At 32.8% G+C, this 22720-nt stretch overlaps 3 protein-coding genes across 4 annotated transcripts; all 3 read right to left on the bottom strand.

Moving 5' to 3' along the window:
• Nucleotides 1–1140: 1140 nt before the first annotated feature.
• On the bottom strand, nt 1141–6024 carry LOC107186532. Its single transcript, XM_015574428.1, has 5 exons — nt 5875–6024; nt 5189–5311; nt 2769–4727; nt 2523–2688; nt 1141–1583 (listed from the first exon to the last, which is right to left on the bottom strand). Exons 1-5 carry the CDS (start codon nt 5938–5940, stop codon nt 1372–1374), a joined length of 2526 nt encoding a protein of 841 aa, XP_015429914.1. The 5' UTR covers nt 5941–6024; the 3' UTR covers nt 1141–1371.
• Nucleotides 6025–6609: 585 nt separating this feature from the next.
• LOC107187089 (FGFR1 oncogene partner 2 homolog) lies at nt 6610–8610 on the bottom strand. Of its 2 annotated transcripts, none has more exons than XM_015575096.1 (4): nt 8424–8610; nt 7749–7883; nt 7182–7433; nt 6610–6950 (listed from the first exon to the last, which is right to left on the bottom strand). In XM_015575096.1, the coding sequence occupies exons 2-4, from the start codon at nt 7881–7883 to the stop codon at nt 6723–6725; spliced, it is 615 nt and encodes a 204-aa protein (XP_015430582.1). In that variant the 5' UTR covers nt 8424–8610; the 3' UTR covers nt 6610–6722. The 2 variants fall into 2 exon arrangements, with proteins under 2 accessions (XP_015430582.1, XP_015430585.1); XM_015575099.1 differs by having other exon boundaries at nt 8492–8610.
• Nucleotides 8611–9653: 1043 nt separating this feature from the next.
• LOC107186939 (vesicular glutamate transporter 1) lies at nt 9654–16067 on the bottom strand. The gene is made up of 9 exons (XM_015574915.1): nt 16015–16067; nt 14385–14565; nt 13127–13360; nt 11960–12265; nt 11448–11571; nt 11248–11381; nt 10578–10720; nt 10024–10144; nt 9654–9827 (listed from the first exon to the last, which is right to left on the bottom strand). Exons 1-9 carry the CDS (start codon nt 16065–16067, stop codon nt 9654–9656), a joined length of 1470 nt encoding a protein of 489 aa, XP_015430401.1.
• Between the last annotated feature and the right edge of the window lie 6653 nt (nt 16068–22720).

Raw genomic sequence — 22720 nt, 5'->3', positions numbered from 1 at the left:
TGGCGGTCCGATGATTTCCCGCGCAGAACTTCGTGCTACTACGCGATCCTTAAATTAAAACCGATCTCGTACAGTCCGTGCGTACACGTTTAGAACGTTAAAAATTCTTGAGCTGATTTATGTAATTAGTCACACTGGTGTGAAAAGGATTCAACCCCCGGGGTGGACAGAGACCAGGTGAACCGGAAATGCTGAGCTTCGCGAACAGTCGGCCATGTGTGTATGTGTGTAAAACTAACGAATTCGCCTAGAACGTATAATGTATGTATATGTGTGCGTGTACGTATATAGTATAATAAGTATGTAGGAATATAGTAATGGTGTGTTCCGTCATAAACGCGCGCGCAATTAAAAATTTTCTATATACCTTAACATTGTACACGTGTGTACTCGCGCAAGGAGTACGCCCATTTTGCATGCGTGTGTGTGTGTGTGCGCGCCGAGCACGCCATCTAGGAAAATTGTCAAGATTCACGTGTGTAATGTATACACGGTGGACATCATTTCTGCGTTTTGTATATAATAATTAAACTAATCACCGGTACAAATCGAAGGCTGCGCTATGGTTCACAGATTGAAAAGGTTCGCCTGGATCTGCGACTTGTTAATTTCAACCCTATATAGCGTCTTGAGAGACGTTCTTGAGAAGGTATCACTCAAGACATTCTTCGAAGGTATCGAGATATTCAACTCTACCTGACACACATCTTGGGTCACACATTTAAGGAAGGCCACATTGAACTAGTCTAAGAAATTACTGTCTAGCACTCTGAACAAATATATTGGTAGAATTTAGCCTATATCGTCTAGCCTATGACACATACGCAAACGAGTAATAGATGGAGATTCTTGCAAACGTATATATACATATATATGTTTTGTTTGTTTTTCGTTAGTACGTCTGAGCAACCTTGTTCTTCGTTTTCCTTCTACGAGTTTCGAATCCGCGATTAGGATTTTTTTTGAAAGCGATTATTATCTTTGGCATTGTGAAACACGTGAAACCAACGTACTCAAAAATAAAAATGTCCACGGTATTTGCTTCCTCTTTAGAGTCGTCTCGTAGTAGAAAACTATGGAGTCACTATTAACTTGTAAAAAGTAGACACGCATACGATTCTTTTTTTCTCTTTTGTCTTCTTCCTATTTCGGCGTGAGCACGCGTACTTTTTCCGTATATAATGCTCTGAAGTTTCGCGATTAGTGGGCGGCATTGTGTTCTCTTTTTTTCCATTCAGCGATAAAATTATTGATAAAACGCCAGCAAAAGCTTGTTTTTCCGTAACGTAACGTGGAATACGCGAGTGAAAAGCCGCTGGACACGACCTATGTTTCGTTGCGCGAAGAGGTGAAGCGGCTTTCGAAATATTGCTAGGTACATTTCGAATAGTCGCCGACCTCGGTTCCTACCTGACTTTCATTACGTTTCATTTCGAGGACTGGATCCTTCGAGGTTTCGATAACCTTTTTCTCGATGTCCAAGTCATAGAGCAGCGTTGCTTGTAATGCGTTATACATACCAGTTCTTGCGTACCGAGATGCCTTTGTCAATTCGTAGACGCTGGCAGCCAATGTTAGTATATCTGCGAACAAAAACGATCGGCTGAAACTTCACGTCGTCGCCATTTTATTGCAATGTCCGTGTTATTCTTTTTAATATTCGATAGAGAGTAGCTTACAAATGCACATAAATGTTCTATTCTTTAAGAGAGCTTTTGTATTCAAAATGATCTGACGCGCAAAGCGTTGGAATAAATTGGAATGTGTATTATGTTGTTTTGTTCACACATGTATACAGGGTGTCCTAAAAAATGTTTATATCTCTAATACTTTCCGAGGTACTCGACCGAATACAATTAACATCTTTAACTTTTTGGGCTGTTTTTCTCCCTTCAACGTGAATAAGAGCAGCTAAAAAACCATACATGTCCAATATTTTTATGAGAACTACAATTTCACAGAGTTGCATCAAAATCGGCAATTGTCAATTCGGGATGTTCCCTTGTAAGTGAAGCTGCAGAGTTTTTAGTATTTTTTTATTAGAACGAATCATGACAAGACTAACAATTATACATACGTTAAAAAAAAACACGAATAACGTATAAAAAATCAACAGTAGTTACGTAAAGTCACGGTATATCAAGAAGTTCGAACAAAACAATCGAACGTTCGAAGATACAAAGTTACCGTGACATTGCACAATTTCTGTTGACTTTTTATACGCTACTTATGTTTTGCTTTGTAACGCATGTATAAGTGTTAGACTTGTTATAATTTACAGATAAAGAAACTCTGATTTACTAAAGTTACCCACAGTTGAATATATTTCAACTTTTGTTTAACAACATTCTTTTGTTAAGTTCAAGGAAAGTTTTGAAATTTCGAGGCGACTGTTACTTGGAACACCTAGCATATAGAAATTTATGGAATTAAAATAGCTGAAATGGACAACTTGAACATTCTATATCATGTAGTTATGTAATAATAATTAAGCGTGTTAAGTTAATTAAAAAAAAACATACCGTTGTCATTATATACAAGATTGCATGGTGGATTTTCCTTTTGACGTTTAGTTGCGTTGGCGATTTCTCGTTTACGACATTCTTGAACAAATTTGATTGCTTCCAGCCAATATTCCATAGCTTTGTGTACGCGTTGATTCATTGTGGTCCCTCGCAGTCGTTCCATCTATTTCAAGAATAGACGATTATACTTTTAATATTGTGTTACCATCAGCAAAAATGGAGCAGAGACGTCTACCTACTTACCTTCGCAATCAAAGTTATAACACGTGCATGTTCCCTCAAATAGTCAATAATCAAACGATCTACACGTGATGGGTTTCCTTGTAGGCGAGGAATGGGTATGTTGTTTGCGCTCGTTACTCTTTTGCCAGGAAAATGAGCGGCCAGTCCAGCTTCGCATTTCTTTCGTTCCTTTTCCAATTGTTTAAACTGTTTGTAGGTTTGCTCCAGTCTAAAGTGTAGTATACTCGATGGTGCTGTACGTCTAGCCGCTCCACTTCCATTTCTAAGACTTAAACCTCCACCGTAAAGTACAGAAAATAGACGTGGAACTGGAAGTGGTACAGGAACTGGCCTCACGGATGGAAATACTCCAGATCGGACTGCAATCGGATTCGGTACCATTCCTGAATTGAACAGTACATCGGCTGACGAAATGCCCGCGGTATTTTGTATTCTTGGCATATGATGTCGTTGTTTTACAATATAATTAAAAGTATCTTTGTTCATTGAGGACCCTGCTATTTGATTGGTCAAATGACTCACAGAAGGAAATGCTATTTCCTTGGTAAGATCTAAGCCTTCCATTTTGTATGTATTAGTATTATTAGGCTGCTTCAAATCATGATACGATGTGGAACTGTGTGGTAACATTTTCAAAGTCTCGCCGTTATTGGCAGTGTAATGTTGATAATTGTGGTATCCATATTTCGCAATTGACTGATGCGTGTGTCGTGAACTTAAATTTTTCGGAAATCCAATTGGCGAGTATGTCTTAGTTTCGATAGTCTTAGCTTTTGGACTTATGATTTTCAATAAATTGTTCTCGATTCTATACTCGTTATTCAAAAGACAGTTTTCATTCGTGTCTAAGCTATTGATCGACGTTGTGGTGAATTCATTCACACCTGGATAATAGTCGATCAGTTGTTTATATTCTTGGTCCACAGCTTGATCCAATTTGTAACTACGAGCGTGTTGCAAAAATTGAAATTGTTCGTTAGGTATGGAGATATTTGCCATGCTTAATCTACCCGAGTCTTGTAAATCTTTATAGTCGCCGGCGGAACTGCGTTGTACATTATTCCCAAAACAATTGTGCAAATTTGTGTCAGCTGGGGAAAAATGTTGCAATGGAGAATTCGACAGAAAGCCCGAATCGATACTCAGATCAGTCATTGCCGAACTTGGTCTGTAACTCTGATTACTGGCAGTCATGCTATACAATTCATGCATAGCAGCTGTAGGTGGATTATTATAAGTATTGGTGGTTCCATTTTGCCCAATATTATTATGATACTCCAGTTCATTAAGAGGAATTTGATCAGGGAAATCTAATGCCAATGTTAGAGCCATATTGAAGTTAAGGTCTGGGTTTGTGCAATTTTGTATTTGTTGATAATTTCCAAATAAATCTGATGTACATCCTACGGTAGATAAATTTTCCGACCAGTTAGCGGATTGTTTACTTAAATCGGTCTCGTTTGTTATTGTTAACAAGTCATTGCACAGAGGCATAGGATTTCCGCTAATACAGGAATTTTCATCGTTTGGACGTAATATATACGACTGTGAGTCAGATGGGTATATATTTGGATATGCATTGACTCCGTTACTATATAAATTCTCTTGATCTGGAACTTGTCCTGCACATGTGTTTAAATTCAATGTTTTGAGTTCTCCGCAAAGATTGTTATAATGACTTTTGAGTTTAGTATTGTTAGAAACACTGTTTTGTAATTTACTGAACGTAGAATGAATATTAAAATGATCTATGGTTGTAAGATTGAGGTCTGTATTATTCTCCATTTTACTCGCCATGATAGAAGATGGATGTGTTTCTGGATGATATTGAATATTGCCATTATAACTATTACTGTGAGCATTGTCACTAACAATCGAATCGTCATCAAGAATTTTTGAGACTAAATCATTGACCATAGGATTATTTAAATCCTGACTGTCTTCATCTTCTATATTCATCTACACAAACAAATTATTTATAAACATACATAAGTGCAATATAATATTTATTGTAACTTTAAATTTATTGTTCAGATAAAACAAGTATTAATGAAGTTGAGTAGATATACACTTTAATTAACAGGTAAACATAATTGGTGCATTATAATATAAATAATATGAAATAAAATTCATTCTATTTACATGGGTCATTTTTTAAATATTATCACTCTTGACAAATGCATATATTAAAAAGAAACATAAATTAATTCTTATTACTTTTATATAAGAAACTATTTTCAAATAATAGAGACTGTTTATGATTAAATATTTTTCATAATAATTTACTATTTAAACCTGATATTTCATAAGTAATTGACATTTACTACAATGTTTTAAACATTAATGAAAACCCATGTTTAATCTATTTAAAACTTTTTATATAATGCGTGAAGCTTAATTGTTGTTTTAAAAGTGCTTACATTTTTTTGTGCATTATATTCCATTAAGTCATAGTTCCAATAATTATATTCTGTGTTGCAGCGGTCAGTTGGATAATTATTTCTTGGTTCCAACATGCTGATGTTACGTTCAACCATGTTATTCTATAAAAAAAAATAATTTACTTTACATTACAAGCAAATTCTAATGAACCCAACAATGAAAGTATTACTGGTTGTATAAATGTTTATTCGTATCATAAAAAAATTTAACAGTACCAGAATACAAAAACTTTACTTGATAACAACTTTACATTATTAATATGACTATACACACATAAACGTGTGTCATGGTACGACCATTAAATTCAACAAATTAATTATTGTTTGTTCGTTTTCAACGTCTACGGACCTCAGATCCAACAATTTTAAATTTTGAACCTATCGGGAGTAGAATTACGGTATCGTGCATTAGCAACGAACTAAATTCGAATCGTTTTCGTTAATTAAATTATCGAGTAACTACAATTTCAGTAATAAATTCTCTGATATGATAAACATAATATACTTCATTTTCTCATTAATCAAACGATATCCATTAAACAATACAATTACATTTGTCTCTACGCATTATGTTAGAATAATCGCGTTGTACTTTGCAGTGGAGAGGAAAATGAACGTCACTTTTTCGGCGATGAAGTCAGAGACAGAGAAACGCGATCGCTTACCTTGTTAACAGTAAAACCATTGTTGCCGATAATTGCAGCCAAATTGTGCACCTCGGACAGAGCCATTTGTTAAAGATCACTGAAAATCACCTCCACTCCTTGCCATCACCCTTTCACTTGTGCGTCTGTCTTCCCAGCAGTATGCACACCCACACCAACCTACACTCTCTTTAAACGGAGCTCGCTAGCATCTCGCGATGCACATTAACGGTGCTACTATGGGAGGGCAGAATGTAGATGGAACTGCGGTTATTGTACTAGATATATGTAATATATATTCAAATAGACAATCATATATGCACTAGTACAGTGAGCGCGTCGAATACGGGATCGTAAATATCGAATCTACGATACACATTAATTTCTTTCGAGCTTCCACACTGTATATGTTTCCTTCGTTGAACGCAGAGAGAGACATGCAAGTAAAAATTATCGTTCTTCAATCGTTTTAAAAATATAGTAAACGAATAATTTCTGTTTCCCCTAGGAATGCATACCTGTTATTACTAAATTTTGCGAGCGCATGCGCGAATATTCGAATACTTCGATCCCATTGCGGATCAAAAATTACGTATGTACTCCAAACATACTTCCTTATGTTTCAGAAGAAATGTAATCCTGAAAACCAATGATTGTAATTCGAAATCATGACATGAAATGAAAACAACAATAACAAATGCTTTTCTTTAATAAATTGCATTAAAAATTTTTAATGTGTACAGATCATACGTTGCAGGTGCACTTTATTGCATATAGATAATACACTTTTTTGACATTAATTATACTATAAAATATGAAATAAATAATATGAGCTTTATATAAGAGACGTGTACATTACAAAATTGTTTTTATAAGTCTACTGGATCTGTTTGAACACTTTCATTTTTTGCCTCGGTTTCCTTGTTTAGGGAACCATACTTATTTGCGATATTCACTATTTCTCGTAGCGTTGCATTTTCTTCCTTTAAACTATAATACATCTCTTTTTCTTGCAATTCACTTTCTTGGTCTAAGGCAGCTGCAGTTTTCATTACTGCTATCATCTCATGAATTGTGTCAGCTTGACTGGCAATTATCTATAATTTTGTACACAAATTGTTACCAACAATTATTATTTTAATTTTCTTCTATTAACAAACAGAACAAAACGTATAAGTAGTAGACAATATATGTTTCAATTTTCCATTCAAAAGTGTATTGCTTTTCTCGACTATGTTGGTGACAGTAACTAACTATATGATTTTATAAGAATCATGATCAAATGTTAGTAATGAATAAAAGGTAATATGTACATTGCTTATACTTACATTAGCATATTTTGAATTATGTAATGAAGTCAGATCAGTTTTATACAGACGTAATAAAGCTGCTGTTTGTTGCCTGTATTTAGACATTATTAATTCAAGAGCATGCTGATGATCTTCCAATGCATTTTTTAATTGTTTATTTTGAGTTTGTATTTCTTGCAAATGTTTATTTTCCCTGTGTATACTTGCAATTAATTGTACATGTGGTCTGTGCCTTGCTTCTGTGTTTAATATTTCTATTTCTTCTTGGTACTATAAATACAAAACATTAAAATAACAAATTAATTTTTATGTTTGTAAAAGAATGAGTATAATTTCTTTTAACATATCACATTAAAGCATTTTGTAAATAGAATACCATTAATGAATAAAATTATATTATTTTTATATTAGGTAGTTGTTGTCTACTCATTATTTAAAACTATATTATATTAACATTATGTTAAAAGATTATATTTAGACAAATTAATTAAGCTACAACATTACAAATAAAATAAATAATATTCAATGTATCTGCATATTCATTTATAAAGCTTGACACAGATTAAAACTAAACAACATTTTTACCTGTTTCATATTACTGATTTGACTAGAAACTGATTCTATATCGCTTATCAAATCATCTGCAATAATTTCATGTTGTGCTATTCCAATTACTAATTTTTTAGCATCCAATACAATTTGCTGGAAAGTTAGTGACATCTGCAAAGGTACATGTACACATCATTAGTAAATAAAAATATAAAAATACTTAATAGCAACTAATTTATACTTCAAGTTAAATATATGCACATTTGTCAATCTTAATGCACTATACTCTAAAAATTCGGAATGCATAATGTTATGTACGTTATATCTGCATTATTTTTTGCATCTGTAAGACAAATATGTCAAAAGCACCTTATAAAAGGTTACTATCTTTGTATGAAAGCTGTAAATTATTGTTAATTAGTGTACATTATCCATCCGGAAAAGTCCAATTATTTTAGTGGTTTATACAAACGTGGCAGTCAGATTTATATAAACTATAATCAGGAAATTCAAAATTTCATGGAAGGATGTGTATGTTATGGATTAGAATACTCGTGAGAATGTTTCACTCATTTGATACAGAGAATTGTAATATTTGTGTAACTATTTAACAGTTCATCTTTTCTACAATTATAGACTACAAATCTGCTAATAAAAAGTCTGTTTTGTAAATTATTGTAGGTTAGCGAGTATGAAATAGGTTATACTTACATCGAAACTGCTAAATGGGTTGCTTGTAGCGTTTTCAGAGATAGTATATGAACATTAAATGTGCTAACCTCTTATTGATGAGTAGTTTTGTGCTATGAATTGTAGCAAAACTTTAATGGTTAAATCATCTAGCTTCGAATGTGTGTGAAATTATCGAGATCTACGTCACACACGTCACACGAAAATATCTTCGCCAACTGTATGAATGTGATTGTTTATTTTCAATCACTTCCGTAAGATCATTGGTTCACCAATTGGGGAACGACTAAATTCTTACGTCACATACTTATATACATATATATATTATACAATATCTATACGCACAGGTGCGTTCATACATACATAATGATACTTTTTCTTTTTCCCTACCCAAGCATTATGCTATGTTATCTTGAATTGAATACATCATATATACATGTACTACGTCACCCTGATAACCACCCTGTTAATCAGTTATGTGGTACAAGTTTCGCGCAAATTGTCAGTAATAAATGACAAAAGTTGTCTAAAAAACCATAGCCATACCTTTTTTCGCATTTGGCTTGGGTTTTGCAAACAACTCCAGCTGACGAAATGATAAAGCAAATTGGTAGCAAGTTTAGCAACACAACCTGTGTCAAATTGAAGACAAAACACGGAACAGAGTCTGCGCGAGCCAATTTGCTGCATATGTGTTGCCAATGTGCGGGCAAGTTGTTCGTAGCCCTAGCAAATCTTGCATTGAATTTGTAGCCATAACTTTATAACAAGCATTGAACCAAATTTGATTGACCGGATTGATATATATTTCACATTTTTGTCAATCGATCGATCGACAATCACTGGAAATTATTAATACTAAAGAGATCAAATTTTAATACGAAAACTAAGATCTAAATGAACTGCAATGGTTTAAAATACTAATATGTTTTAATTAAACACATTATTTATTTATTATAGTCTAATACTGTATTTCGATTAATCTGTACATATAAAATTGAAAAAATATGTATTTTATTTACATTTTAATTGCAAAATACAGTCACTGTAAAGAATCTATTACTAAATTTATAAAAATTGTTTATGCATTTGTCAGAATATAAAATCATATTGTTTTATTTTTGTAGCTATAAATACTGATGAATCGAAAAATGCATAGTAACTTACATAGCTATGTATGTACACATATATATTATCCTACAGTCCTGTCAATATAATCATTTAATGCTCATAAATTTATGTTTTTACAGATTATAAATTATCCACTTCCATGGCAGGGTTACTATAAGACTGTTTCTTCTTCATTTCCTGATCTTCATCTGCCCAACTTTGTTTTTCACCAGATGCATATAATCCATATATAACTGCTCCAAATAAATAAACTACACCAGCAATTATGAAAACTATACGCCACTCTGTTGGGCTCTGTAAATTACATTTAAACATTTAATTAACGTATAATAATACATTATAATTTATAAAATAAAAATTAGGAATTAATTCTTTTTGTAATATGTTGTTGAGGTATGCATATTTTGTAATATGTTATTAAGCCATGGATTTCCTCTTGTTTCAGGTGCAAATAAGTATATTACGCAAGTACATAAAAATGTTAACTTACATGATTTTGAACAATATAGCCAGTAATGATTGGACTAACAATACCAGGTAAAGTAGCAATAGTGTTTCCTATTCCCATCAATACACTTGCATGCTTAGGAGCAATATCTAAATGGTTTACTCTAAAAAATATAATTTGAAAAAGTATTGATTATGATCTTTTAATATTAATGAATATAACATATCAAATATTACAAAATTATATGAAATTTACTTTAAATTAAAAAATTTGAAAATAAGACTATTAAACAGATTTACTATATTATACACAGATCATTAAATTGTGCAGCATTCGTAGTGTATAACTTTACAAACTTTATATAAATACAAAATTTTTTTCATTAATAAGTCCCTTATTTTTATACCCAGATAGCACATGACGCCTAATGACGCCTTGAAGACGGCTAAAGATGCCTTAGACCTAAAATAGCCGTAAAATGGACGTCTTCAAGGCGTCATGTGCTATCTGGGCAGTGTATTGGTTAGAGGTTCTTTGTTTGTCTTATTTAAATATTTTTATATATATATATTTGGAATGAAAAACAACAGAATTACCCGAAGCCGGACCAAGCAAAACCACCAATACCAACTGCTAGTGTAATACAAATAACCACTCCTGCGGGGGTAAAGATGAAACCTGTACACGTCATGAATATTGTTTGGAACACAAAAGCTCCACAGTTAAATAGTTTGCGGACCTACAACAAAAATTAATCCCAAACATTTTTTCGCAAAAGAATGTTGTGTTTATTTTCTGTAAATTTATTTTTTAAACGAGAATTCAGGAAACTTCCTTATTATTTTCGCATAGAGAATGAGCCGGAACGCAAAGTACAAAATAAGTAAAAAGTAAAAGTAAATTCAAAGTGTATGGTAAAATCATTTCATTTTTGAGAAAATAGAATTTGAAATTTCATCAAGTGTGTACGTAAAATTTTATCTTACTATCTACGAACTATTACAATCTGTCATGTTGTTGTGGTAAATAAATACTGCCATATCACCGCCAATGTTTAAAAACATTAACAGCAATAGTAATACATATAATCAGTGACTACACAAATAGATACACGAGCCAAGTGACAATTAAGTGTACGTGTACTGAACGAACTTTGAAATCTGACACTTATTAAAAGTAGATAACTAGTAGTTAATTTTAACAGTAATGACTGAACGGAATCAAATAAATATGTGTGATAAATATTTTTGTAAACGTTTAACCGACCTGTGTAGTTGTCATAATTTTCTTCGTTCTTAAGTAGTCCGCTAAGTGTCCAGAAAATTGAACAACGACAGTCATAGCTAGATATGGCAGGGCGGATAAGTATCCAGTCTTATCCAATTTGAAGTTGAGTACATCTACGAATACGTTACTCAAGTATGCTTCATGACTGTTGATCGTGTCGAATATAGTACGGTACTAACCATTCATAAATGTTGGAAGTTGAGTGAGCATAGTATAGAAACCCCAGTTTTCACTAAAATGAGCTGCAATGATCGCCCACACTGGTGGAGATGTGAACATCTCTTTCCATGGATGAGTAATTTTCTGTAGAAAACAGAACGATTGAAAAATAATTCGTATATAAAAATAACCAAAATACTACAAAAATATAAAGTCCTACAAATAATATTGTTTCTAAGATTAATTTTCATTCGAACGAAATGAATGCTGTTGACTACTTATATAATTATTGATACATCGAACATACTATTTCCGTAACAGTGTAATATTTTGCAAATCACTTGTTTAATTTTTACATGAAAATATGACTACTCGTTAAGTTCGTCTAAGAGAAGAAACAACATTACTTGTAGAATAACCCAATATTCGAATCTTTGCAAGAAGCTCATTCTTTTTGCAAAAAATTTCTTATTCGTTAATAAAGGAAAATGCAAAGTACAATAAGTATAGTATTATACGTTTGTACACCTACTTCCTTTTTATTTGAATCCCCAATGCTACTTTTAATATATCGAAGTTCTGCTTCGGAGATATATGGATCGTCCTCCGGTTTATCCTTCACGATTATCCACCAGAAGAAGAACCATACAAGGCCCGCTGCTCCGAACACGTAAAAAATGGAGGACCAGCCAAGGCGTTCGGCCATTATACCGGCGACAGGCATCGCGAACACAGTTCCAAAAAAACTTCCGGAGAACGCGAGGGTTGCTAGCTTCGACCTTTCCAGCGGTGGTGCCCAGTGCGCCCACATCGCGTGTATACAAGGAAACGTGACGCCCTGCGACGAATTACAAAGATTCGGAATCAATAAAAAAAGCTGATAGCTAAAACTGACCCTTATTTGTCGTAAATAAGTGGATAATAAGAAATTGTGTTAAACATACGCTAAAAGGAATAACATACTAGGTACCATTGCGCTGAAATTTTTAGAAGAATTGAGACGAAGTGATCCTACGTCTTAAACGATGTAGAAATGGTAACATGAATTTTGTTCGTATGAATCTTTGTAATAAGATACTATTCCCATTTTGTCGACTTCGAATTTTCAAGTTTTTGGAAGTTTTCAATGTATGTCTGTTTTTTCTTTTTGAGTTACTACTTTTTTTGTGTATATGATATTATAGAAAAAATATGATCTCTAAGTAAGCTCTAAAAAATATTTGATAACAAAAAATATTTAAAAACTTTAGTGATTTGTCATCTCTGTATACATATACTGGGCAATCCACTAGTTTTTTGACGTTTGTATTCATTTAGACAAATGATTTGGGATCTATGATATTTTAATTGCAAGTATCTAGCATTGTTACAAATACAATAGAAACTTACAAAATTCTAATTTCTGTCAAATATTTCCAAGGCGTTTGTTGATCAAAGCTACGAAAAATGGGGTTTTATTATGTATAATAACATACTTAATGGAGATTATTACATATAATTGTATTAAAAGTAAAAAGTTTTCAAATGGTAACAGATGAGAAAATGGTATTAGACGGTTCCAAAATGTTAAAATATTCTTGTGAATCATTTATGTTATGTAGTACATACAAATATACAACAAAATATTTCTTTGGTCATTTTTAAATTTTGGAATGAACGGGTTAAAGAAGAAAGTGATTCGAAGTTTAATACTACCTACCTCGAAAACCCCTTCGACTATCCTCAATATGATCAAAAAGTAGACACTTATTCTGGTCAATGGCGGCGTGATAATTGTGAAGAATGCTGTGGCTGCGATTCCGATACCGAACACCCTTTTCCCGCCAACGCGAGCTCCAAGCCATCCTCCGAGTAATTGCGTGCTTATATATCCGTAGAAGAATGAACTCAGAATCAGTCCTTGCGTTTTCGAATCCCAATCGAACTCGCTATCCTGCAAACAACAATCTGAATGCATATAAAAGTGGGCATTGTTAACAGCAGAGTTGGGCAAAATATACTCTAATTACAGAATCTAAATTGCAATTACACTATAAAACAAAGAAATACATATACTTGTATATACCTGGTATTTAAAAATTAATTTTGTTTATAAAACTTGCTTAGCTTAAATGGTGCAAGATGGCCACCACTTTGAACAGTGTATAATAAGGTTTAATACCATATTTTATTCGATTTTTCAGTACCATTATTTATTTTCTGTATAACTTTGGTACCGTTTCACGGAAATTGTATAAGTGTAACTATTACACGAACACACGTGTACAAGGCAGATATGAAAATTGGATCTACTGAGTAATAATAACAATCACTTATAGCACAATGGTGCATATTATAAATGCATAAAATTCACAATATATTTATAATTTAATATAGTTACTTGATTGATCGATATTCGTTTAATCTATCGTTTCAATATAGATACTTGATTGATCGATATTCGTTTAATCTATCGTTTAAATATAGATACTTGATTGATCGATCTTCGTAGAGTGCGAAATAAAATTGATAAATTTTATAATCGTGTCACGATAAGAATATTCAAACAAGCATTCTTCGATCGATAAAAATTAATCTTCTTCATTTAGTTGTGACAATAATGTCGAAACTACATGATCGTAATCATTTATCTGATCTGTTAATTCCACGACAAATTATTATCAAAATGCATGAGCACAATATACAGGACTGTTCCTAGGTTGTTGGCTGCCCAGATGCAAAAACACTATGGCTGCCCCTATTAATTTAATATTATTTATATCTTCATATTTATTTATCTTTATATTACTTTATAATATAATAGGTACATTATAGTCTAATACATTAGAAAAAAAGAAATAAAGATACTGTAAATAATGGTACGAAGAACGAAGAAAAATGGTGTGGAACCATCGCGTCGGGAGAAATCTTTCTCACCAATTTACCAGACCAACAGCAAGATCGGTTCTGTTACTTACGGAATACAAATTTCCTTCTGCGTCGACCTTCGTGACTTTTGCAGTCATCGCGACAATGGCTACGCTCAAATTCACGCGAAGAATGTACGACGTGAAGAATCCGAGGAACGCCAATATCCCGACTATGTATCGTCTTTTCTTCCAAAACTTCCATGACGATACCTCGTCTTCGTATTTGACACTATCGACAGATCAGTAGATTCAATAATCAGAGTTGGGCAGAATTTTATTCGATGTGAAAAACAGCAATATCTACGAGTGTCATCCTGAGCTTTAAACAGTTAATGAGATTAAAAAATTGTTCGACAAATGACAATTATTCATAAAGGAGTATTATTTTGTTATAAAAATTTTTAATTTCCACGTTTAAGCAATTAAAAATGACGAAATACTTTTTTTATCTTTTATTCGTTATTCGAAACTTTTTATATAGATAATGAGTTTGCCCATCTCTGTCAGAAATATCTGGTTTACAGGATCAAGTGGCGGTTTCAGTGAGTAAGATACAGGATGTCTTTGAACTGATGGTCATGATACATACAGACGCCTCTCGATTATCGTCCCGAACTCGAGTCCGCGCTGGGACAATAATCTTATAGGGAGAAATGCTTCAGACTCTCGAAAATTGTAAATAAACTTTTTTTTTGCAAAAACGAACTCATACTCGTATCTTTGTAGATCTGAAAAAAATACATACATGGTATTCCTTGAATATTTCTCTATAAACACACCAAATTTCATTAGGTTCATTTCATATGAATTATTTTTTATACAATTATTGTAGTTACGGTGGAGCTTCAATTCAAACCGTTATTTCTCTGTTGAAAATATGAGTAACTGTTTCGTACAAAAGTTGATTGGTTTCATAGAGTAAACTTAATAGAATATTTGACTTTTTTTGTTAATTGTTATTTACAGAGATTTCAATAACAATGTAATTTTTTAAAATATAACTGCATAGGTTTATTATCGCCATGTTATTAAGCATTTCACGGCAAATTTAACGACATATTTAGAAGTTCTGTTTGAATAACAATTTCTCCGATAACTGTACCAATATTGCTGGCAAATGTCAAGTTCAATAAGCGTCTTTTAATTAATCCGAGAAATGATTATTCAAACAAAACTTTCAAGTATGTCGTTGAATTAGTCTTAAAATGCTTAATAACATGACGATAATAAAAAAAAAATTACATTGTCATTGAAATCTCTGTAAATAACAATTGAAACAAAATTTTTAAATGATTTTGTGTACTCAAAACACACGTATAATAAAGGCCTTGAATCCGATTTCTCATTCATTTTATCGTTTAGCTAAAACAAATTGCCAAAGTTCCGCTATGGCTTCTAAGCGTTCACACTAGCGTCACCCCAAACCCAAAAGAATTCGTCTATGAATACGATACTGAATGCTATTAAAAGATGTATTATATTATACACAACAATCAAACACAGTGTAATAGAAGCATATTAAATAAACTATTTATCGATGTAAGCAACTAAACAATGAATAAAATTCTTAGAAACTTGCGTTAACGGTGAAATCAACGTGTTATTTTTCAATTAAATAAAAAAAGAGAGAAAGTGTATTGCAGTGAAGCAAAACGTGTTGCAAAATTGTAAAACTTACGTTCTGCACTCTATATCCTTGGCTGACTCGACCGAGGATTTTTTTCGTTCCATCGTGTCCTGCAAGGTTCAATGGTTTCAAATACTGCAGGTACAGCGAAATCTACTCGACACTTCGCGAAATTATGAAATATCTGCGCTACCATTTATTTATTCGGTATAGTAACAAATTTGTATTCAACGTCTCTTTTGATATATTACGTGTAATTAAATTTATGATGGAAATGAACGTGAAGAATTATATTAATTTGATCGATTTTGTTCACACGAAAGGAAAACCTTATTCTTTGACGCGTTCTGAATTTGTCGAATCGAACAAGTGACTGCTAGTGGCATGAATAGATGTAGAACTGTGTTAGTATCAGAGAAAGGATTATGTACAGAAATTATAGCAGTGATCTGACAATACCACGACAGTAGAAAGTCCCGTACTTCAAACCGACAATGGAGCCACGGAAATCATTGGCAATAAAATCACTGCTTTGTAAACGGTATAACAATATTCGAGATTTACAGTTTCGATGAAAAGAAAATTTTAAATTCATACTTATATCGTACATATACATACACTGCTATTCATAAATGTCAGGTAATCTGGCTCATTCTGCCCTCCTTAGTTAAATTGTCTTAACTAACATTTCGAAACATCCGAGAAAAATGAGGTTTTATAATTTTTTATATCACGTCCCTATTTTTCTTTGTTAATGTTTCAAAATTTTAGTCGTTACGTCGTAATAGTTTATATAATTTTTGGAATTATGTATGAGGCTAGTATATGTGTTACTAACGTAGCAATTAATTAAACACCTCAAATAGGATATTTTAACGTTTTAAAGAATGTAAAATAAGACCGAATATTTATCGGTCGTCATCATTATAATTATCACTGTTAGACATTGGTAATAATTCCCAAATGGCAAGGTGATTGGCTGTCACGATCATTTTCAATTTTGGAATTAAATTTGTTCTTCTTTTCGCTGATATATCTTTACATTGGATCCTGAATTTTGGTTTTGGTAAATTAGTTTAAAATGCTTTTGCAGTGAGAAAATTGAACTCATTAAATTATACTTTAATCATTTTTGTCCTCTTGTGAATTAAACAGACACAAAATCCTGCAAGTATATCTTCGGAGAAATTCTTTGTGATTTATACTGAGCAGCGAAGTTTAGCCAATCAAAGAAATGGTTAATTTTTATTTCACAAACGTCAACTTTTGTAGAATTTGCGTCTTATACAGCACATTTAAAATCATTAAAATTGAACACCTTTTCTTTTCAATTCATTTCATTTAATTCATGGAAGGAATTAGCCGACATAAATGATTTATTCCAGTTTCAAAATAAAATGTCCTCTCTGCTTTTTACATATTAACTTAGGACTATTTAATTTAGGAGATACTACATAGAGCATGTTAAGTTAGTAAAACTATCCGAACAGCAGTTAGAACAAATCAATTAAACTGTTTTTGACCCCTACAAAGCACGTAGAGCATTCTAACACTGTCGAAAAAATAGAAAAATGAAAAAACGGTAGCTATGACGTTGTAATTAAGAAGGGCAGTATTTGCATGTTTCCTACAAATAACACACTTTGGGGCCACTTTTATTATTTTATATTAGCATAAATATCGTCCGTCAAGATTTAAAATCTCCTAAACAATATTTATTTCAGATTTTCGCATATCATTATTGCAGGCAGTGTTTTTGCATGAATCTCGACAAAACCATTACATTCTATGCAATTATTACGAGATTAGTCGGGAGGTGTTCCGCTAATTACAGGCTAAAACTCATTTTCCTTTTCCTTTTCGCCGAGGGCATACGGACGATCTAACGAAATATTCGCAGCCACCGTGGTGGCTACGTGATTGAGCCACCGAAAAGTCAAGTTGATTAATTCTACTTTCTATAAATTGCTCATCCTTACTATACAGGGTGTCCCACCTAACGTGAGCACCTTCAGTATCTAACTTACTTTTGATTTGCAGAAAATTTATTTTAATAAATGCTCAAAGTGATGTCCATCAACTCTGATACATTTTTGCACTAATCCATCCATTATAGTTATTATTATTATTTAAATCCACTCTCATACATTTCCGGATATTTCACGCTATTATTAGCCAGCAGTTTTCTCGCAAATAGTTAGTATTAGAAAAAAATGAAATAGGAAAAAGTTTTGTAGCTTTCTGTGACCAACATAATAATATTTATCAATTTTTTATGTTTGCAATATTTTTCGGGAAACGTAGGTGACGTTCAATTTTTTTAAATGCAATGCTGTATATTTTTTTATGTCGTATGAAAGTACGTGTCAATACAAATTCATCAATGTTTTATAGAATGACCTTCAAAGTCGTATAAGTTCAGAAATGAAAAAAGCATTTCGAATATTTCATACCAATGTGTTTACAGTGTACAAGTGTTCTTTATTGACAAGGCTACAGTAGATGTTCAATATGACTTCCTTGTGTATGCATGCATATTTTAGCTCTATGAATTACATTGTTGGTAGCTTCTGCTAATGTTGTATTGCGTTATTTTGCTTTCCAAATCGTTTCCATCTCTGGGCGATGTATCATAAACGATATCTTTACCTGTGCCTCTTAAAAAGAAATCCAGAGGTGTAGAAGCAAAAGCAACCACTCAGATAGTAAAATAAAAACAAAAAATCAGTTACATTTAACGAGCTAAGCCGTATTAATGAAAAATACCTGTAAACACATTAGTACGAAATATTCAAAACATTTCTTTCATTTCTGACATTGCATGACCTTGGAGGTCATTCTATGGCATATTAATGGATTCGCCTTGTCGCACGCTTTTATACAACATAAAAAATATATAGCATTCCGTTTAAAAAATTAAAGATCACCTTTCGTTTCTCGGAAAACATTCGTAAAAAATTCATATGCACTATTATATTAGTCATAGAGAGCTGTAAAACCTATTCCTCCTTCATATTTTTCTAATACTTACTATTTGCGAGAAAAACGCTGGCTAGTAATAGCGAAACACCCTGTACTGTAAATCCTCGATGAGTGTTCGAAGGTTATCACTGAGCATTAAATATTTCATAAATAAATTGACATATGTGGCTAGAACAAATACCATTGACTTCAAAATTCCAAGCTCTATCACTGTGCTAAACATTTAAAGCTATTATTATTATTTACGAGGCCATAATAATTTATTAATTATTTTAAATCCAACGTTACACCTGGCCACCTTTCCTTGTCAGTGTCAAGGAGCCACTTATCGAGTATTTACTGTGTATGAATGTTCAATTTGTCCAATACCTCCTCGTCCGAATACACTATCAGTTTTTCGAATTCACTCGACTCCACCATTCGTCTGCTGACATATTCTCGCGACATTTTTAACGGACCTATCGCGACAACCTGTTACACGCGAAGCAACAACTGTGCACACACACGTGGCAGCTCCCCTCACCTCCTGCAGGTTTACGTCCGACTGTTTACCGGCTATTCAGTGCACAAACGATAAGAATGCGTTCATATGTATACACTTCTTCTACCGTAATCCTTCTAAATTACGCCATAGCGACGGTCAACAGGCCACAACTTTCCCCTGGACTTGTCTTGCCCTTTCCTTTCTCCATTCATCGATGAAACACGGTCGATACAACATCTTCTTCCATTTCGATATTTTTCTATACGAAAGAACAATCCTTCAAATAATATACCACGAACAGCAACATATTTGAACTGTGATTTATCGAACGACCATTTGTCGTGCGTATTTCGCGACATTCTAGTCCAACGAAAAAAAAGTTACTAGAGGCGTCATGATTCTTGTGCCCTCTCTTTATAAATCTGAGATTTATAGAGTTTTAATTAATAATATTCGAAATTTAATAATATTCGATGATTTCGAGGATTTCGGTTGGCTTGTTTTATCCCAATGTGAATCCACTGGTGATGATCACTTCGGGTGTTCTTATTTTTCACGTGAAATGTTCGAACGGTATTATCGATGAAAGTTGTTTACGTTGTGTTACGAAAGTCTGTGATTTTTTTTTTTTCTATGTGTGATCGAACGAAAGTTTAAGGTTCCGAATTTTAAGATCGTGTTAACGATGCGTGCCGGGACGCGATCGAGAGCGAAACACGATTGTCGCGATACGAATGATATAGGAAGTGTTGCACACTTTCCAGTCGTGTCGCTTCGAGATTATTGATCGGCCCATGTAGCCGCCACTTCCTTTAGTGCCACTTTCATTTTCCTACATTCTGGATCGAATTCACGAATAACGCACGTTCAGATAAGATCTGTAGACGTTTGGTGGAAATGAACATGAAAATGTATTTCTGTGGCTGTAAGGAAAAACGTCGTATGGCACAGTTTCGACAACAATTTTTAGTTTATGCATTAAGGGTTACATACCTTTGGGCTATTAACCCTCGTATAGCGACTGCAGAGCCAGTTTGACTCATTTATAACTATTGCCAAATTCTTTGTAATTATATACAGGGTGTCCCACCAAACTCTGCCACCCTTAATTATTCTTTTATTTGTCACGGTACGAAAGAATGGTTTGGGAGAAAGTTAGTGTGTTTTAGAGGGGAAATTAGGCTGAGATTGAAGGTCATCTCAAGGTCATATCTTCTGAGATTTCTCTAATGGTAACGTTTTTTTTAATGGAATGACTTATTTCTTTTGTATGCCATTACAAAGAGGAGATCAAAATGTATCTAACAATTTATCATATTTCATATATCATAATCATATTTCCAGCACTTCCCTTCCGAAATCCCTTTGTATTTTCTTCATAATATTTCTTGAAAAATACTCTAACAGCTCGAAACAATGATCGCATCGCATGTGGCATAAACAGTAAGGTTTTCAAAATTATCTGTGTACCTACTTGACCCTTTAACGATATTCGACGAATATATTCGTCATGAGAAAATAACCACTTTTTGGGCAATGACGCGTATACTCGGCATCGACTAATTTTATTTACGCGCACGCAAATACATATTTCGAAAACAACATTTCACCGTTAAGGTTTTAACTTCCTGAAAACTTTAACGAAAATTCCACCGTTAAAGGGTTAACGCGTTGATCCTTTAATACTTGAATGGAACAAAGAAAAGGTATTTCCTTTGTTACTGACTACTTCGCTGTTACCACGTTGACAAAAAAAAAATACATAAACGGATTAATAACTACTAACAGATTAATACTTCGAGGGTGTTCAGGAAACAGATGAAAAAAAAATTGGCTTTTGTTTCCGGGTCGACCGCCTTAACGAAATTCATACGAAGGTCTGATACGTTAACGAGTTACCGGCATGTGTAGAAAGCTTCAAGGAAATCCAGTTCATGAAAGGAGCTACGATGCAAGAGATTTCATTCATAAAAAAAAATAATACTGACATTTGACCAAAGGTATTCGATCGAATGATATGATACAACCGGATATGTGTAAGCATACCAGATACACTTTTGCTTAAAAATTAACTTAATGCTTCTTGATTTACTTATTACGACAGTATCAATCTCTAACGTACGATAATTCTTCATTTTTATTCGTAATTTATAATAAATATAATATTTATTCTTCATTTCAATTAATTTTTATTGTTTATAATATATATTGATATTATATACTTGTAAAGAAACTAATATATGTTTGTTTTGTTATTTAAATTTATTTATATTTCTAGTAGAGTATGATTCACTGTCATAAAGAAACTATTAATTAAAATAGAATTGTAATAAATACATATTACTACGTAACACTGGTGCAAAGATAAATTCCACTGATCAATCGTTATAACGAGTTTATTTATTATAAATCAAAACTTCTAATCGAGTTCGGATCGCGATCTAGAATCTTATTGATAAAGTGATTCAAAGTTATGAAACAATAAATTCAGTTTGTATGCAGAACGATAAGAAGTCGTAAACGTTTATATCCCCAAAGAGCGTTTCATATTCGTTAATCGTAAGTCATAGTAGTCTTCAAACTAAAAATTCAAACTAAAAGGGGAGCGGGGGGGGGGGATTGTTGTAATATAATATACAATAAAATACATAAATCTTCAAAATTTATAATTTATTCTACGTAAAGTTAAATAACATTTAATCATATATATTTTAACACCTTTGGTTCAATTTATTTCTACTTTTAGTCGAATTTTTAATTATTTCAAGAAGGAAGAATAAACAAAATTTCATTGAATTATTTTTTGACATAAATGGAAGACTTAGACTGGGGCTGCAGCCCCCCCCCCCTTAATTCGGCGCTGGGTAAAGAATGCAAACAAAGAAAGAAAAAACAGTAATTACTCGATTACAGATTGGTCATATAAAACCGCCATTTTTGAAAACATAGACGATCATACTGTGATGTTTTTAACATTCACGTAAATATTAAATGGAACATCATTTCTTGTTTTATTTAATTTGTAGAAAAATGATGACCGTTCGAACATTTCATAGTAAGATAACTACCTATGACTGAAGATTTTATGCATGTATGTGAAATGCATTGAAACAGAAAATTGGTTTCAAAAGCAACGAGATTTGTTTACGATTACTTTGAGTTCAATAAACTCCTTAATTGTGAAAATCAATTTTTCTTTGATCCTCATATCTAAAGCACATTCTACAAATATAATATTCCGCACGAGCATTCAATCTAGTAACAAAGATCGAATTTTATAGAATTAAAATT

The sequence above is a fragment of the Dufourea novaeangliae genome, unplaced genomic scaffold (genome assembly GCF_001272555.1).
Source record: "Dufourea novaeangliae isolate 0120121106 unplaced genomic scaffold, ASM127255v1 scaffold14, whole genome shotgun sequence".
NCBI classification, from domain to species: Eukaryota; Metazoa; Arthropoda; class Insecta; order Hymenoptera; family Halictidae; genus Dufourea; species Dufourea novaeangliae.
This window is presented reverse-complemented; position numbering and strand designations above follow the sequence as displayed.

Excerpts from the sequence above, each read along its gene's own strand:
- LOC107187089 (XM_015575096.1), bottom strand. The coding sequence starts at position 7,883 with ATGTCACTAACTTTCCAGCAAATTGTATTGGATGCTAAAAAATTAGTA. Across the intron at positions 7,434-7,748 it reads AAATCAGTAATATGAAACAG|TACCAAGAAGAAATAGAAAT; the intron begins GTAAAAATGTTG and ends TTGTATTTATAG. Across the intron at positions 6,951-7,181 it reads ATAATTCAAAATATGCTAAT|ATAATTGCCAGTCAAGCTGA; the intron begins GTAAGTATAAGC and ends ACAAAATTATAG.
- LOC107186532 (XM_015574428.1), bottom strand. The coding sequence starts at position 5,940 with ATGGCTCTGTCCGAGGTGCACAATTTGGCTGCAATTATCGGCAACAAT. Across the intron at positions 2,689-2,768 it reads TTATAACTTTGATTGCGAAG|ATGGAACGACTGCGAGGGAC; the intron begins GTAAGTAGGTAG and ends TTCTTGAAATAG. Across the intron at positions 1,584-2,522 it reads TCTTGTATATAATGACAACG|ATATACTAACATTGGCTGCC; the intron begins GTATGTTTTTTT and ends TTTTGTTCGCAG.
- LOC107186939 (XM_015574915.1), bottom strand. The coding sequence starts at position 16,067 with ATGGAACGAAAAAAATCCTCGGTCGAGTCAGCCAAGGATATAGAGTGC. Across the intron at positions 13,361-14,384 it reads CAGAAGGAAATTTGTATTCC|GATAGCGAGTTCGATTGGGA; the intron begins GTAAGTAACAGA and ends TGTTGTTTGCAG. Across the intron at positions 11,572-11,959 it reads GGGATTCAAATAAAAAGGAA|AAAATTACTCATCCATGGAA; the intron begins GTAGGTGTACAA and ends TGTTTTCTACAG.